The sequence below is a fragment of the Neomonachus schauinslandi genome, chromosome 2, assembly GCF_002201575.2.
Source record: "Neomonachus schauinslandi chromosome 2, ASM220157v2, whole genome shotgun sequence".
NCBI lineage: Eukaryota > Metazoa > Chordata > Mammalia > Carnivora > Phocidae > Neomonachus > Neomonachus schauinslandi.
Window position 1 is genome coordinate 38,891,238 of NC_058404.1, and position 18,878 is coordinate 38,910,115.

The 18,878-nt window shown below is 37.5% G+C and overlaps 1 protein-coding gene across 1 annotated transcript in view; it reads right to left on the reverse strand.

The window, feature by feature from the left end:
- KAT6A (lysine acetyltransferase 6A) overlaps positions 1-16,585 on the reverse strand; it is a 112,546-nt gene extending 95,961 nt beyond the window's left edge. Inside the window, exon 1 of the mRNA XM_021681561.2 lies at positions 15,677-16,585. Within this exon, the coding sequence (XP_021537236.1) occupies positions 15,677-16,276 (600 nt within the window). The 5' untranslated portion in view covers positions 16,277-16,585. The remainder of the gene's footprint in view (positions 1-15,676) is intronic.
- Between the last annotated feature and the right edge of the window lie 2,293 nt (positions 16,586-18,878).

Genomic DNA, 18,878 nt, shown 5'->3' on the forward strand with positions numbered 1-18,878 from the left:
TCAAAGCTCCACTATTTTGGAAACTTATAGGTCAATACATCAGACAAATCAGTTTCCTTATCTTTAAAAAAAATAGTTTTTGTACTTAAATTCTCAGAGCTCCCTGGACTTAGGCATCACTTCATATAATTTATTGCTATTTCCTTAGCTCCCTTACTTGACTGAGAGCAGAGTATCTAGCATCCCTCTTATACATAATCCCAGTACCTAGCATAGCACCTGGGAAATAGAAATTCTGTGGAAATCTGCTGAGTACATGTCTGAAAATAAGCATATGATTTAAGACAATCGGTCAAGAGTAAAAGATACTCAATCCTACAGAAACTTGTTACTCAAACTGTATTCTGTTCAGCAGTAGAATACTCAGGAGCTTGTTAGAAATGCAAAATCTCAGGCCTCACCAAAGACCTAAAACTGTATTTTAACAAGATCCCCAGATGAAAATTTGAGGAACAGTACTATACAAGGGGGTAATTATATATTAATTATAATTTTATTAAATTTGTAGTAATTATATTAAAGTTGTTAGTTTGTTTCCCAATATGAGCCAGGCCACTTTGCATGGGGAAAAACAACCGCTTCAAGGCTTCATCCTTACCTTAATTCTGAGCTTCAAGATACAAAATAAAGACCTATTTGACAACTTCGACAAAGGGGGTACTTTCTTTTTTTGTTCTTTTATGGGGTGGGGGGAGAAACGTTGTTACTAAAAAATAGGACCAAATGTGGGGACTGCTCAAATATTTTGCCTATTCCAAAGCACTATGACCAGAGGACCATGTCCATCCTAATCTAAGTGATTATAAAGTATATGAAAAACACTTTTTAAACTACCTAGATGTCTGTTTTTATGTCCTGTTAAAATTGAGATGTGTTCATGAAAACTTCAAATACTTTTCAAAATATGATGGCAATATTTTGTGGGTTAATAAATTGATTTGTTTTGTTGTTTCATAGGAGAAAAGAGAGGAAAGTCAACACTACTTCTTGCTGTTTAGTTTTGAAAGTAAAGGCTAAAAACCATTGCAGCTATGACCTGCTCAGGCTAAAAATAATCTTCAAAAAGGCTGATGCTTGATGAATTTGGTAATTTCAGTACTATTACTATCCCACTTACAGAAAAGGAAACTGACACTCATGGAAGATAAAGTAACTTGAAGATCAAACAAGTGATGAGGCTGAGATCTGTGGCTCTTAAATATTCTTATATAAGCCCCAAACTAATCAGAATTAGTTTTGTAATAATTCACAAAGAACTTTAAACTACTGCGCCAACTTACCAGAATTTCAGTTTATTTCAACTCTGAATTCATAGTGCTTTTTTTCTTTTGACTACCACTAGCCTCTACATTCTAGCACATATATTTTAGCTCTATAACCTTGGGCAAATCACTTGACCTCTATGAGCCTTTAGTTCATCTATAATATAGTCAAACTTCCTTAAAGGGTTATTGTGACCTAAATACCTAGCACATAATATTTACTCAAAATTATTTAAGTTTTCAAATATAAGTACTACATAACATGCATTTAAAAAGACTGACAAGCAAGAACATACTAAATCATCTACTGAATAGGGTTTCCCCACCATCAGTACAAAAGCAACAAACTTAAGATTTGGGGGAGTGGGTGAAAGGTCATTCTACAGGACAGAAATCTAACAGTATAGGCCACTACAAGAGCGAGGTCATTATAAGCTTACAAGGGAGACCCAGCAAAAAAAAAGACCTAGATATTTCTCAAGCAACATCATAACAGTTAAAAAGAAACTCAACAGATTTCTGATTACCTTAAGAATTGTATGTTTTTAAGTAATCAGGCTTAAGAGAGACTAATAGAATACAGATCAGAGGTTGTCTCTGGGCACTAGGATAGAAGAACAGACTCCAGTGAGAATCAGAAAATGGAGTAAAAAATGGATAATGACTTTTCATTTATCAGACTGCCAAAGATCAAAAAGTTTGATAATACTGTGTTGCAAAGGGTGTAGGCAAAAAATACACTGCTGGTAAATCTCTACGGAGAGAAATTTAGAAATACCCAAATTACAAAGGCATATACATTCTCTGACCCAATTATTCCACTTCTAGTAACTTACAAATCTAAAATAATGCACAAAGGAGGTTATTGAGTGCGAAGAAAAACAAGTGGGGAGAAAAACAAGGCAAGGTGCAGAACAGTATGTGGAAGTATGCTATCAACTGTGGGGAAAAAATGCATATATAAAAGTGATTACTTATATACACAGAGAATCTCTCTGGAAGGTAGAAACCAAGCGCATTGGCTGCCTCCAGGAGGGGAACTGATTAGCTGGGGAACAGGAGTTAGAAGAATACTTTTAATGGAACTCTTTTGTACTTTTTGAATTTTACATACTAATGAATATATTATCTATTGGGCAAACACAATTTCTTAAAAGTTTTAAAAATATTTTATGGGTAACAGAGAACAAGTATTACCTTGAAGGAATAGCAAATGGTACTTTTTAGCTGAGGTATCAAACATTTGCTGAAAACATCTGAAACTCTAGCTCTCCTTTTAATCTACAGAGGCTATAAATTTTGAGGATAAATGGTTTAGCCTCTAAGTTTAAAGAGAGTTAATAGTTTAAAAAAAAAAACAAAACCTGATTTCTATCACTTCCCCTTGCAGTTTAAACCTGACAGTTTCAATTCAACAAACATTTTCTGAGCATCTTACAAAGTGTCAGGACCTGGATACAAAGATTAATAACATGTATGACCTGATAAATGGTTGAACAGATGCACATAATAAATGGTAAAGGACACCACTTTTTTTAATGCCTGTCATTTTCATGAACAAGAGGCAGCCTGATGTGGCAGAAGGAGTATTGGGCTTGAAAGAGACCAGGACTGTAATTCCATTTATTCCCTTTATTCCCTTAACCAATCATATAATTCTGCAAACATAAAATCTAGCAATCGTAACACCTGGACTGCCTACCTTACTACAAAAGTGTTATAGCAAAAGAAGATATACATGAAAGCAAAATTCTTTATAATCTGTGAAACACTTCATAAACATAATTATTACCACCAAAATGAAGTTTTAGAGAAAAATATTTTATTTACCTTTTTCTTTCTCTAGCTTTCTTTGCTGAAGTTAAGAGTTCTCTGTTTAACTGAAGTTATCAGAAACAAAACTGTGTATTGTTATTATCCTTTCAAAGTTAATAGATGACAAAGCCAACCCTCTTGTAAAGCATTCAAAGGAAGTCAAGGTAATTTTTTTATTGAAAGTTACATATGTAGGGACACCTGGATGGCTCAGTCTGTTAAGCGGCTGCCTTCAGCTCAGGTCATGATCCCAGCATCCCACATCAAGCTCCTTGCTCAGCGGGGAGCCTGCTTCGCTCTCTGCCTGCCACTGCCCCCTGCTTGTGCATTCTCTCTCTCTGACAAATAAATAAAATCTTTAAAAAAAAAAAAAAAGGAAGGAAGGAAGGAAGGAAGGAAGAAAGTTACACAAGTAAAATCCAAACAGACAAAGGCAGGTATTCAAGTGCAACTCAAAGTTGGGAGCTTACACAGCACATTAACCAAGGCCTTGGGGATACTCCTACAACGGAGGGTTAATAAGAACAGGAAGCCTAGGACGGCAGCTATAAGGGCAAAAAGGGCCAATACAAAGAGGGACTACAAAAGTACCAACAGGAGCACCTGGGTGGCTCAGTCGTTAAGCATCTGCCTTCGGCTCAGGTCATGATCCCGGGGTGCTGGGATCGAGCCCCACATCGGGCTCCCTGCTCCATGGGAAGCCTGCCTCTCCCTCTCCCACTCCCCCTGCTTGTGTTCCCTCTCTCACTGTGTCTCTCTCTGTCAAATAAATAAATAAAATCTTAAAAAAAAAAAGTACCAACAATTGTGGTTGTAATGCTGGCAGATTGTCAGCTTTCTTAATGATATGCTTTGTCAACACTCCAAGTTTGAAGTTGCTTTTTAAAAAATCTTGGCCTATTCTTAAGCAATAAGAGGAATGTGTTTACCTCTGTACACCAATGTATACTCACCCTGCAGAATAATTCAGATAAAACCAATCCTATCTTCTACCATTGAAAGGCAAGCAAATAGATATACATTCAAATGTATCCTGCTGGCTTGGAGGTTACCCTATCACAAATTACTATCAGTTCAAAGAAAGCATGATATCAAGAATAAAAGCTGCTGGGGCACTAGGGTGGCTCAGTCGGTTAAGCGCCTGCCTTCAGCTCAGGTCATGATCCTGGGGTCCTGGGATAGAGCCCCATATCAGGCTCCCTGCTCAGTGGGGAGCCTGCTTCTCCCTCTTCCTTTGCCGCTCCCCCTGCTCATGTGCTCTCTCACTCGCCCTCTCCCTCAAATAAATAAATAAAATCTTAAAAAAAATAGGGGCGCCTGGGTGGCTCAGTGGGTTAAGCGTCTGACCTAAGCGCTCCCCCTGCTCATGTGCTCTCTCTCTCACTCGCCCTCTCCCTGTTTGTGCACTCTCTCAAATAAATAAAATCTTAAAAAAAAAAAAAAGCTGCTAGCAAAATGCAGAAACATAAAATGCTAACTAATGTTTGCTGGGGAGGGTAGTGACTCTAAAACCAAGATCTGAAAGTTAGACATGTCATTTGGTTCTTTATTCATATTCAATTAAGCATTTATTATGGGCCTACAATGTTTTGCTTCTAGGCCTTTGTATGTGCTGCTCCCTCTGCAGGAACCACTCTCTTTCCCACCCCACCCATTTGCTTCCCCACCTCACTAACCTCTCACATGTGACTTCCTCTGAGAAGACTTCCCTAACTTTCCCCACACCCTCCTCTGCGTTTCTACAGCACTAGGTTTTAGCCCATCAGAGCACTTATCACTATGTGTGTTAATTACAGAGACCGTATCTCCTTTACTCAGGACTTAAATCACTGTGTTGGCACCTGAAAACGTTCCATAAATACTTGCAAAGCATACCAGACACTGTGCCAGGTAGACAGGGATATAAAGATGAAAAACAAGATCCTAAATTCACTGTCTAGTGGGAAACAGGCTAAAGCAACAATACAATGTAAAATGGGCTACGAAGGAGGCATGTACAGGATATCAGGGGCATGAAGAGAGCTAAGTCAACCTGGAACCAGGATGAATAATAATGAAGAAAGAAATAGAAAGAGGATATGCCTAAACTAAGCCTGCAAAGTTTTATAAATAAGAGCTAATTAGTAAAGAAAAGAGAAAGGATAATCATTCCAGATAGGAGAAAAACAGAAGCAAGAGAAACAAGGTGGATCTGAGGAACTACAAGTAGTTTGGAATGTGCAGTGGGTCTCAAACCTTAGCATGCATCAGAATCACCTGGAGGGCTTATAAACATACAAGTTGCTGGACCCCACCCCCCAGTTTGTGATTCAGTAGGCCTGGAATACGGCCCAAGAATTTGCATTTCAAACATTTTCAGGTGACACTACTCCTACTTCTGGTCCCTAGGGCAACACTTTGAAAACCACTAGTACAGCAGAACACAGAGGGCATATGAAGGAGCAGTAGACAAGTTTGGGGCAACACGATGGGGCAAAAGGGGTTAAAAGTTATATACATTATGCCAAAGAATTTGGCACTGAAGGATTTTGAGCAGAGGAGTAAGTTTAATTTTAGAAAGACGATAATAATAGTTAACATTTATAGAGCATTGGACTTTATGTATTCTGTACCATCCAGTAATTATTAGCCATATGTGGTTATTTCAATTAAATTACAATTATATTAAATTCAGTTCTTCATCAACCAGCCACATTTCAAGAGCTCAATAGCCACATTATGGCCACTGGCTACTGTACTGAGCACAGATATAGAATATTCATTCCATCATCACACAAAGCACTATTAGACAACACTGATGTATATTATATTAACTCATTAAATCTTCGAAACTTCATTTTGAGATAGACACTGTATTATCTCCATTTTATAGAAAGAAATGTGGCTAAGAAATATTAAGCAAATTACCCAAGGTCATAAAGCAAGTGATGCCTACATGGGATGCAAACCCAGATGGTCTGGTTCTTGAGCCTGTGTTCGTAATCACTTCTTAATAGGATCAGTCTTGGCAATAATATGAACTGGAGGGAGATGATATTGAAGGAAGGAACACCAGTGAGGGAACTACTAAGGTAAATCAGGAGAGAAATGGCAAGGACCTGCACTAAGAGTAGCATTTGGAATGGAGAAGTTAATTAAAAGAGATGTTAAAGAAGTAGAAAAGATTGGGGATGGACTAGAAGTGAATCCAAAAGAAGTGCAAGTGTAGAAGATAACACCAAAGTTTCTTTTAAGAATCAAAGTCAATGGCAATGTCTCATACCACAGTAAAAAATCAAAAGAGCAAGTTAGAAGGTGATGAATTCCATCTGGGTCATCATGAATTTGAAGTGACTAAGAAAAGACACTACACTGTGGGATATACAAGCCCAGAGCTCAAAGGAGAAATCTGGATTATGAATTTAGTCATTAGTACAGCGGAGGTTAAGTCTAGAGATAACTCAGAAGGTTGAAACAAAAAGAAGCAAGCAAAGAACAGGATCTTAGGGGGGCACCTGAGTGGCTCAGTCAGTTGAGCATCTGACTCTTGGTTTCAGCTCAGGTCATGAACTGGGTGGGGTTGGTGGGATCAAGCCCCACATGGGGCTCCACACTCAGCTCCGAGTCTACTTGAGAGATTCTCTTTCTCCCTCTCCCTCCCCCTCTGCCCCACCCCCTGCAAATGCTAGTGATCTCTCTTTCCCTCAAATAATTTTTTAAAAAAGATTCTCCCTCTGCCCCTCCCTCTCAAAAAACAAAAACAAAAACAAAAAAACAGGACCCTAAGGAATTCAACACACAAGATTCAGGCAAAAGATAAAAAGCCAGCAAACTGAAAATGAATTACCAGAGAGATGGAGAACAGGAAAGACACCTAGCAAAGAATTATCCCAAAGGTCAAGGGAGGAGAGAATGGTCAACAAGCACAGATGCTGCTGAAAAGTCAGGTAACATAAAGACTGAAAACTGTACACAAGAACTGTTTCAAATGGTGCTCTAGGACCAAAGGGCAGATTGCAACAGATACGGAAGGAATACAGACTTTTTTTCAAGAAGTTTCAAAATGAAGGAAAGGAGACAGGGTGTAGATGTACAGAAGGATCTCAAGCAGTGTTTTTGTTTTTATTCTAACTTGATGGGAGAGACTTCCCCATGTTAAGGGGGCAAAGAGTGGAAAGACTAGGAATATTATTGATGTGTGGACAAGGCCCCTGAGACAGGAGAGAACATAGATGAGTTCTAGACAAGACACTTCTTTCATATCCTCTGAAAAGGTAGCAAAGAGGGTAAAAATAAGTACAGACGTATTTAGGTTAGTGTAGGAGGGGTATAAACTGAATGAGCTCATATGGCCAGAGAGATTCCATTCTGTGAAGTAGAATATGGGAGTGTCTGCAGACAATGAGAAAAGCAAAAGGGCTAGAGGAAATACTGAACTGCTGCAGAGAGAACAGGCGAAAGACACAGACATACATCCCAAAGCAGAACTGATTAAAGGCCACAAATTTGTAAGTGGCATCCCACCACATGGTTTGTGCAACTTTCTTCAAAATGATAAACAGTCCCATATAGGAGCAGGGAGAGAAAAATTGTTGGCTTAATGTCAAAGTTGGGGTTTGCCAATTAGAGGAGTAAAGCAAGTAACTGAGGTGATAAACCATAAGGCCAAGCAATTAGAAGCAAAACATCATAGTGGTGGGAGGGGCACACCCATCAAACTCACACATGGTACCTTCTCCAAAATATATACCATATGAGACCCTGATGAGATAAAAGAACAGGTATAGTAGGAGAGAAAGGTGGAAGATTAGGGCAGTTATGGTCGGGAAGTAAGATAAAACAAAATTTAGGTTTCCGTGGGTACAATGTCCTGGTTCATTCAAAGCATGTTCATGGGAGTGGATGTGAAGTATGTTGTTTCATGTATTTGTCTGAATTGCAATGATTAGACAAAAAGTAGCTGCTTCTGTCCTCTGATTCCCTCAGCCAGTTCTGTTAGAGCAGTGGTTCTTATCCCTGGCTATACATTCAATGCACATGGAGACTTCAAAACAAAACAACTTGAAATCTGGGCCCCCTAGATCTGCTAGAGTCTAATTTAACTGGTTTGGTGTTTATTTTTTGAGGCTCCTTGGGCTGTTCTAAAGTGGATATAGTGTCAAGAACCACTGCTTTAGAAAGAACAGGGCTTTAGATTTATGTTATGAATTTAAAGAAAAACTGATTGGCGTAAGAAGATAACCAAAGCAGGAAAATGATAAAAGAGGATCTAAATCCTAAATCAGATTAAAGATGTCCTCAACAGAAAAGTTGAAAAGCCATCTTAAAGCACAGCATCACACTTAACACACACAAAAAAATGTAATGTTTCTAAGGATTCTGTTACAGGTTCTAGAAAACTCAGGAGTTAAATGCTTCACTGTAGCCAATGAAGAAAAAAGAAAAACCTGCACTCTACTAAGCAGAAAGAATTGAAAACCAACACTTAACGGCAGCTCTCCAGGTCAACTACAGTTCACAACTCCCTGGAGGAAAAAGCAGCCTATAATATAAGCATGATAACCCCCCTTCCCCCCCCAACACACACACACAAGGAATCTACCTCTTCACAAAAGGTAATGGCAAAGGAATCAGCTGTCTTCTTTCACACAAAGATTTTAAGTTTTTTAGCTACCAGATTTTCTTTCTACATCATTTACCAATAATCTTAAAACCACCCAATTATTTTATAAATAACTGTCCCCAATCTTAACCTTTATTTGCCATTATTCTAATGTATCTGCTAAATTTTACCACAATAAAAGTAATGTAGAAATGAACTGACACAATAACCAAAAAAAGACAAAAATCTGTTGTCTGCTGCCTTCTCTTAAGGTTTACTATTACAAATCACCCAGAACCAAGACTATATATACATAACAATGAGGGTAGACTCTACATTCCTAATCTCCCCATACCCGATGCCTTTGATAAGAATTACTTCATTATTTAATAGAAAGGCTGGTAACTTTCTCAGTCCTAAAATTTTTAAGTTCTAACCAATTATCCAAGTCCCTCAGAGGTCTATGTTACAGACTTTCTGAAAATCAGACTTAACTATAAGCAGACTTTTTTTTTTTTTCAAAATTCAAAGAGTACTTTCCCTTCCAGCGTTAAGGTAGCTCAACATGTTCTTCTAATATTAGCTAAAAAAAAATAAGACAACTTTCTAACTCCTCTAATTTGAGCCATAAGAAAGCAGTCTTTTCCAAAAAAATTAAAAATTGTTTCAAGAATGTATAGCTATCTTCAAACACTGAAACAAGCTGATTTACATATTTGTGGTTATAAAAACCACCAAAATTCTCTAGACCAGGGTTTATTCTATGGTTTCCATTAAGCAATACATTATTTTATACTCATTACTCTGTAATGCTTTAAAGCAGTACTACAGCTTAATAAAAAAAAAGCAAAGAATTGAGAAGTTTCTCCCAGATTAACTTGCTGTGCAGCACTGAACAAGACACTTAAATCTCTTGGGCCCTCAATTTCTCTATTTAAGATTAGAAACATTGTTATCCAAGATTGCTACTTGCTCAAAATTCTACAAAATGCAAAAGATTCTATTCTTTTTCTTTTCAAATAATTTATCTATACTTTGTAAGCATAATATAATCCAAACATAAAATATACCTTACTCAACACCACAGCCAAATTTATTTTTCCTTAGCAGGTTTTTTTTTTTTTTAATTGCTGGCAGTTAAAAACCATTTTGACCCAGAATGGCATCCTGCAAATCTAAATGCTACACTACTATAATCCCCATGCTTAATTTCAACCCTTAACCAAATAGTGCCATACTACAAACTGTTTCTTCACCTGTTCCCTAATGAAGTTGAAAGTAATTCTTTGGGCTTGAATTTACAGAGTTATGTACAGTGCTGACGAAAGCCATCTGTTGGGAACTATTGGAAAACACCAGAAGAAATAGCCTAGATTTTCCTGGGAACCAGCTGCAGCTCATTGAGTCCTAATCCTGCTCCAGCTGGGAAAAGCAGAAGGGTGAAGTCGCTACAGGTCTAATTCATCTGCCGCAGATTCTTTGTGAACTGACTCCACCCATGAGCAGCCAACTGGTAAACAACTTTATCAGAGGAGGCTCTTAATAATTCCTATACACAACATTCATTTGTTTCTTTAAAAATGTTTAAATCAGAACACCAAAAGTATTCATTATTGTAATTTTAACACTTCCCAGTTCACTAAAAACAAAAAACTTCTCAATTCTATTTTAACCAACCAACCTGGCAACCAGACTCAGTCCTCTTATATAGCTAAGATCCAAGTCAGTGTAGAAAATATACTTTCTCCAATGTTCTACATAGGAAGAGAAAAAGTCCCATTATCTGCTTTCATAGTATTAAAGGTAAATGTAATGCAAAAAAATACTGGCCCATGTATCAGGATGAACTAAATAAAAAACAGGCAGCATGGATAAGATAATGCATTTTGCATACATTCATTTTCTATTTGGTGTTTTATGAGAAGCCATAATGAAAACCTTTATTATTAAATGTTATTAGACAGCTATTATATAAATATACTACACCTATAAAATTTAACCATGTAAAATTCTCTGAGACTTCAATAAGAAAACATGTTAAAGCACTCAGAACAGTACTCAACGCATTGTTAGCCCTTAACAAATGTTAGCTATTAATAGGTTTCTATAAGCAACTGCTTACATTCCCTTGGCCTACTGATACAGGGCAAAGAAAGGTCAAGATGGTTAGATCCTCTAGATCCCTATTCCCGAAGCAATTTATAGTATCTGACATTTTCATTAATGTCTTCCCTTTATTTCATCAATTTATTAGAAGTTAGTCCAAGAAAGAGTAAAGTGGTACTGTCAAAAGTATAGGAAAAATATCTAGGTTGCGTGCATTGGCTGGGTATAGAAGTTTTGATTAGCAATGGCTAAAACCAAAGATTGCTTTAGTAGATCAAATTTTCTTTCAGGGTGTGTCATGGGCTGAAAATTACCCAAAACACACACAGTTCACGGGCTAACTAGAAGACCCAAAATTGCCCATACAGCTGATTGTACTGTATTACAAAGATATCTCTGCCTGAGTTATTTTTAAAATTCTGGGTTTTTAATAAGACTAAGTCTGCTGAGACAAAGGCAATTCCTAACCACATTTATATTTAACCTACCTCAATAACTTGTAGTTAACAAATTTTTATTTCTAGCCAGCTTTTCCTCAGGGCCCACAGCATTTAGAGTCACCAAAAAATGACATAGCATCAATTTTACTATAAAGGCCATTTCCAAATAGCTAAATCAAAGCTTTATTATTCTTAACTCAGTAACTTGAAAACATATTCCCAAATTCACATCTGTACATCAAAGCCCCACTTACTCTGTGAATTTAAAATGTCAAATTCCAGTAACAAAAATAATTTGGATTCTACTAACGGTTTACTGTATTGAGACAGAACTTATTTTAAAAAGGCTATAAATTTATCACTTGATCTTTCTCCTCCAGGTTACTAACCTAGCTGGGTAATAACCTAAACAATAACACTGGTTGACAATACTTTCTCTACCCTTTCCAACTAATGCTTCAGCAAATGTTCCACAACACTATTCAACAGAATAACACTTTAATGATGTGGCTGATTATCACAAGAGTACAGTTTTCTGGACAAGTAATATGGAACATAAGCAATATATATTCAAGTACATTTTTCTGTGTTAAAATGAACCCAAAAGTTTGAAATCAAGGTGAAAATTATTCCTGAAAAGGTTCCTTCCAAGACTCAGCGTCTAAAGATACAAACCATCACAGTCTCAAATAATACAGCCTCCCCCAAGAAACATCTCATTATTTCTCAGGGATTCACAACACTTAATTGTTATGAACACAATGACTGTAAAAAACTAAAAGTTGTATTTTATACACTAAAAAAGAATCCCCAAAACATTTATTTCACCTCTCTTAGCCTTAATCCTCAACAAGACCTAAATCCTAAATTCATTGTTATGGTAAACACCTAAATGTTTGCTGAATATGAATAAATGAAACAAATGAACAAATTATTTACAGTAAAATCTGTATTTCAAAAGGAACGAAATTTGCAAGGGGCCAATTGTTATTTAAGCCAGTTTCACACTATCACCCTCATCTCTATGCCACAACTCAAGGAAAAGCAACATTTTGAATTCCCAAATGAAAGCACGCTATTACAGCCATGCAACAAATCCCAGACTGCAAATCAGAAAACTTCAGTAACAGATAAAATGAAAATTAATAAGCACAGACATTATCTTCAAGAAAAAAAAAATAAAACAAAATGTCATGTAGACAAAACCATTTCTTTGGGCGCCTGGGTGGCTCAGTCGTTAAGCGTCTGCCTTCGGCTCAGGTCATGATCCCAGGATCCTGGGATCGAGTCCCACATCGGGCTCCCTGCTCGGCAGGAAGCCTGCTTCTCCCTCTCCCACTCCCCCTGCTTGTGTTCCTGCTCTCGCTATCTCTCTGTCAAATAAATAAATAAAATCTTTAAAAAAAAAAACAAACCATTTTTTTATGGACCTCAGGTATACAAAACTAGATTTTTCATAATCTCTGGTTTCTGATACATTCTTATCACTGGTTCAAGGCCAGTTTTAGAATCCAGTCTATCATAGAGAAAAAGACACAAACCGTGAAGGGGTGGAGGTATGGGGAAATGTGTCCTTTCATAATTAGAGAATGTGCTATGAAGTTAACACCAAGAACATTCACAATTGTGTACTTGACTGCAGTGACAGGCATTATATGTAACAACTCCCAAGAGGCAGTAGGTATAGCTGTTATAAAGACTGGAGCCAGACTGCCCAAGTTCAAATCCCAGCTTTGCCACTTAGTATCTCTGTGACTCGGAGAAATTACTAAACCTCTTTATGCCTCAATTTCTTCACCTGTAAGATAACAGGACCTACTTCATTGAGTTGTATGAGAATTAAATAAGTTAGTACATGTATAGCTTTAAAGTAATGCCTGGCACATGGTAAACATATCAAGTTAAACAAAGTCACCATAAACTACCACAACCCTAAAGCTAGCTCAGAAATTTCCCTTACAACGTGGATAAAACTTTTAAATCATAGTATCCCACGGATTTTCCTCACTATTTACAAATGTGAAAACACACTTAACTTCAAGTGTGTTCACAAAAACTCTTAAAAATACAGTATTTCTACACAGCTGATCCCACCAAAAGTAGCAAAAACCACTCAGTTGCTGAAAATCTAACAGTTCTACAGTTCCTTCCAAAAGTTGATATCCCAAAGAAATAAAAGTTAAAATTGATATAGAAAAAAATAAAGAGGAACTTGAAATAATGCCATTTCAGTTCTAAGGAGAGTGCCTGGCCCACAACAGGTGCTCAATAACCTTTTGCTGAATTAATTAAGGCCTAAAAGTGGAACTACTTCTGGCCTACACTTTCCTTTCTCCATCACTGTCGAATACACCCTAGATAATTTTTTTGAGAATATCTAGGTTCATAACAGCAAACCAATCAATTTTAAAAAGAGGAAAGAAAGTAAATAAAATACAATATAAAGAGCAAAACTATATAATCTGTTCAGAGAAGGAATAATTCCTCACTGTATTATGATTTCGAATGTGAGCTTTTCCTATCTTTGGGGGAAGCACTCAGGAAAATCACTACTGAAAATAAGACTATTTAAAAATATATAACAGATCTCATCAACTCTAATTTCATAGATATCATAAAATTAGTTTTCAATTCAGACCAGTACACATATATAGAAGTCTCAATTCAATGAAACTCAATTTTCCTAAATGTATACTCCAAATTTAGTTACTTCGGTTAATAACACCATATATTACAGTTATGTAACCAAAAAGATATTTCTAACCAAAAAGATATTTCTAACCAAAGTAAACCAGCAAATCTCTACTGGATTAAACTTTTTTTTTTTAATGTAGAGGTCTCAGCTCAGCTGTAAAGTAGGAATTGTTGGATTAGATGGTTCTCAAGATCCCTTTCAAAAGTAAAATCCTAGGGTGACAGGACTCAGATATGTCCCATAGTGGCTACCTTTTAAAAATATGCACAACTGATGTCTTACATATGGCTAATATTTTTAAAAATTAAAATATCTAATTCAAGCAAGGGAAACTATAATGAAAGCAAGCACCCAGGTGTTCTAACAAGAATTTATAATACTCAATTCACACAACACTGAATTCATTGTAAGCTATAAATTATTTCCTTTTTCCAGTAGTTAACCTGTAAATCATTTGGTAACAATTTCAGGAATCAATCATACTTCTTTTAACTTCAGCCATATGCGATCAAGAAACAGTTCTTACAGTAAGAGTTCTACAACAGCACTGAACTACAGAATAAAGCATTTTAGTTACCTGTCCACCTTGAATTTTTAATACCACACTTTTAATAAATGCTCAAATGACAAAGAACCATTCTATCAGAATCATTTCAAGGTTAATAACAGTAAGATAATGTTTCTATTTCAAAGTTCACAGGGAAAATTGAACCCTAAAATAGATCTCTAAAAACTTCATCAAAGAAAAATACTGTTAATTTTCAATTGTTATTCAAACAAAAATCTATAGGTGGGTTATTAACTGCAATAAATTTAGACTGAATCTCAAATACTTTAAAATACATTCAATGTTAACTTTACAATCTTATCAACCTAGAAGTAGCTTCCATGATCTTAGGCAAGATAAAGATTATTTTACTATTGTATACTAAAGTGTCCATCTGTACTACCACTCTCCCCAGAACTACAATTCAGAACACCTGAAATAAATTTACAGCTAAGACACTAGGTCAATGTAAAAAACTGCTACTAACAAAATTCTCCTCATCCCCCAGTATCTATTTAAGGGCCACATTTTGCTGTTTCTTAGTGTACTTTCAACTGCACAAAATAACAGCATGAAACACAGAGTACAGTAAGGTATACCACTGTGTATCAAAACTCACAACTCCACAGAACTTTAGGAATACAGAATACTTTATTCCTGACCCATGTAGTGACCCCTGTCATAAACAATAACACTTAGGACTTCATCCTATGAAAAGAATACATGACAGAAAGTTAGAATACAACAGAAATAAGAACTGATAAATTTGCTTAGCTATTACTATGGGCCAGGAGAATCAGTCTCACTCCTGCCTCATGATAATGTAAAACAAAAAGAAAAAAAGGAAAAAAGAGAGGTTCTTAGAGTCACCTGCTTATTTCAAATCCAAGCCTCCAACATTTAGAAGCGCTCATCAACTTCCAGCAGTAAGATGTTGTAAGAACTTACAACAGCCTTCAAGTTGAATGCTACTTTTAAATTCTAATCTAAACATGTTCTTTTAGGTGCATCAATACACTCTGAGACTCAGGTATCAAATATTTCAAAGTATAAGGACAACTGGTATCTACTGAATTCTAACAACTCATCAATAAAAAACCAGAGGTGATCATTCCATAAGTCCCCAAACACAAAACCTGAATGTAACTTCTATATAACTTCTTAGAAATATGACTTCATAGCATGCTGTAACATCAGCTCTACGAACACTGATGCATATGCCACTCTTACCTTATCCTTTTCATGTGGAAGGAGTGACACTGGAGGTAAAGAGGAAAGAGACTCACAACTCTCTTTCCCATCCACACTGGTTGCTTTAGTGTTGAGCCGATAAAGAGGTCCATCTTTAAGGAGTCTGCCGTGGCCAACGGCTCGTTTAATAGCCAATCGTAATTGCTGGTGAAAGCCAGAGGCAGCACCGCCTCCAAATAATGCAGACACATCCTTCTGACCTTTCAAAAAACGTTCAATGCTTTTCAAAGTCGAGCCACTGGACTCTGCCAAGCCCTCAACTGCCCGCTTGATCAGTTTATTCCAATCTACATTTTGTTTATTATCCAATTTTCCATGGTTTCGGGGTTTAGGAAGTGCTATTCGCCCAGGATTATCAGGATCTTTATAGGAATTGAGTCCTTTATTGGAGACTTTTAAAATTGTTCCATCTTTAACACTCAACTCCAATTGTTCTAAAACAGTTTTCCGATCCAAGCCATGGGATGAAGACACTGCATTGCATATCCTTTCTTCTGAAGGACGCTGTTTTTGCTTCTTCACTTTTTTGATGGCCTCCAAAATCCACTCCGTATACAGCGGGTTAGCGAGTTTTACCATGGTGAAGGATTCTGTATATCCATAGAGTCGTTATCCCTTATCCTGATGCTGAGTAAGTTTTACACCATGGAAAACAACATTCTCGGAGGCTGGGAACCAGTTAACCATAGCATACAAGTTTTCTGGCCTGAGTCCTTTCTCCCTTCACAGAGTGCCTCCTCACTTTTACTTTAGAAACCAAAACAACCTGTTATTTGAAATGTCTTTAAATTTCCCAATAAACTTCTCAATAGCACCACACATGGGTCTCTTCATAAAGTTGTAACTCAAGAACATCTCCTTCCCAGCAGAAAAATGTGCATCTTATGCCTGAAAAACAAACAAGGTCAGTTTTCTATGAAGTCCCATTTTGTAAATAAGCTAATAACTGAGACATCCTAGTCTTTAAAGATAATCAAGTATCAAGTGTTTACTGAGCACCTGTAGAGTTTTAACAAGTTTCTACCAACATTCCAAAAACAGTTATGTATGTAAACCATTGGGGTAAAAAGGAAAAAAAAAAAAGATGAATAATTAGGATACAATGAGGAAACAAGATGAGACATACTATGAATGACCTTAGGCTACAACTAAGCAGAGGGGTGCTGACTATTCTGTACTCCACAATCTCTGCTCACCAGTCTATGAACTGAAACTCTTCCTTGACATCTTTCCCCAAGAACCTATTCAGCACTTCAACAAGTATCTGGATTAGTAGAAAGAATCCTGCAATGAAAGTAAGAGTGAATCTTTCATCTTTCAAAATTCCAGACATTCAAACTGCATAAAAACAGTCAAAAAAAAAAAAAGTCAATAAGGCAAAAAAACATTGAGAAAATTTTAACTATTTCATATATTAAAAGAAACAAAGAATACAATTCACACAGATAAAGTTCATATTTTAAGTACATTACTGTAAACATTCCAAATGGAAACAAAAATAATATTGAAAATCAAGTGAGAAAAGTCGTTGAAGAATTTTAAAATCCAAATTCAAATTTTAAGAATTACATGCTGATAGCTTCTCCTAAATCAAACTAAAATACTAATATTCGATATACTAGAAGGAGAAACAACTGTCAGAATGTTCACAACCAAGCTACAGATAAACTAGAAGTAAGAAAGGTCCAGAATCACTGGGTTCAAAAATGCACACACTACATATCAAATGTACTATACTGCCTGTTGGCAGGTTTAAAGAAATCTCACAGATTCAAGATTGCTGACCTGAAATGTACATTAATGAGTAAAACACAAGCACATAAATATATTCCCTCTTCAGGATCAAAGTCAATAGTCTTCTTTGAAACAAAAAGATCTGGCAGATACACATCTTTTTGAAAATCACCAAAATAATGAATTCTGAATCAAATTAACTTCTTTGCTTCCAAAAAATAAATATAACTTGACTTATTTTTTTTTAGAACGTCTGCTCTTGTTCTGAGGAGCATTTACATTACAACATAAACAATGATAGAAAAATGGCTCCCGCAGCAAGTATTAGGACTGACATTAAAATCAAAAGGAAAACTAACAGACATTAGGAAAGCTACAGTCCTATTAACTCTAATAGGAAAGAAAAGGCTGAAGTAAACACTCAAACCTGAGCCAAGATTTATTTTTAAATTAGCTGACTAAAAAGAAGCCCCCCTGAGAGAGCTATGCTTCATTTTGGTGAGAGTCTCGAGAGGACAGAAATCATAGTCTTATTACTCCAAGAACGTTCATTATATAGACATTAACGCTAAACTAAATGAGAGGCTACAATCTGAGTTTAAGAAGCTGGGAACGTCCTAATTGATTATGCTCGCAGGTAAACGAATGAATGACAGCTACTCATTGTGTCTCTGGCCAGGGTTTTCACCAGTCTCCAGGTCTTCCGAAAGTAAAGCGCCTGCAGACTTGAACTTTAACTCTCTGAAAGTACACCAGCGGCTAGAGAGAAAGTACAACTTGCTTCCGACAGTCCTTCCCCGGTCTCCATTCCCCACCCCCAGACACATCTTCGCGCTCTCTTTTTAAAGAGCGAGAAACTTTAAAAACTTGGAACTGCACAACCCTGCAGCTTGCCAACGGGTAGCTTCGCCGTTCCCATTAGATGGAAACAGAACCCGAGGACTAAGTTAACAATGAAATCACGTGAAAGAGTTAAGAGCAATGTATCTCCCATTCCCGGCTCCTCCAAATCCTAAGCTCCACAGAGGCCGGTTCAAAGGAGGCGTTCGGGGCACGCAGGCTGCCCAAGGAGCCTGACAGGTCCCGCAGCTCCCGTCCAAACCGGCCGAAGGTTGACAGGCAGCCCGCCGCCTCCCCTCCCAGCACAGGGGCTGACAGCCCGACAGACACAACACCACACGTGCTGCCTCCTCCGCACCACAACACCCGCCAGCCTGTCACCCCCACTTGCCGCCTCAGCCCCGCTCGGATCTCAGCGAACCCGGCCGGAGCCGGAGAGCGAGCGCCCGGGAGCGCGGGCAGAAGGGGCCGCGCCCGGCCTGGGGCGGCGAGCGGCCGGGCGCAGGTGGGGCCGGGGCTGTGGGCGCGCCCCCGAGGGAGAGCGGGCTCGCCGACACAGCCCAGCCCGAGGCTCCGCGGCCTGGGCCGCTCGCCGCCCGCCCACCCG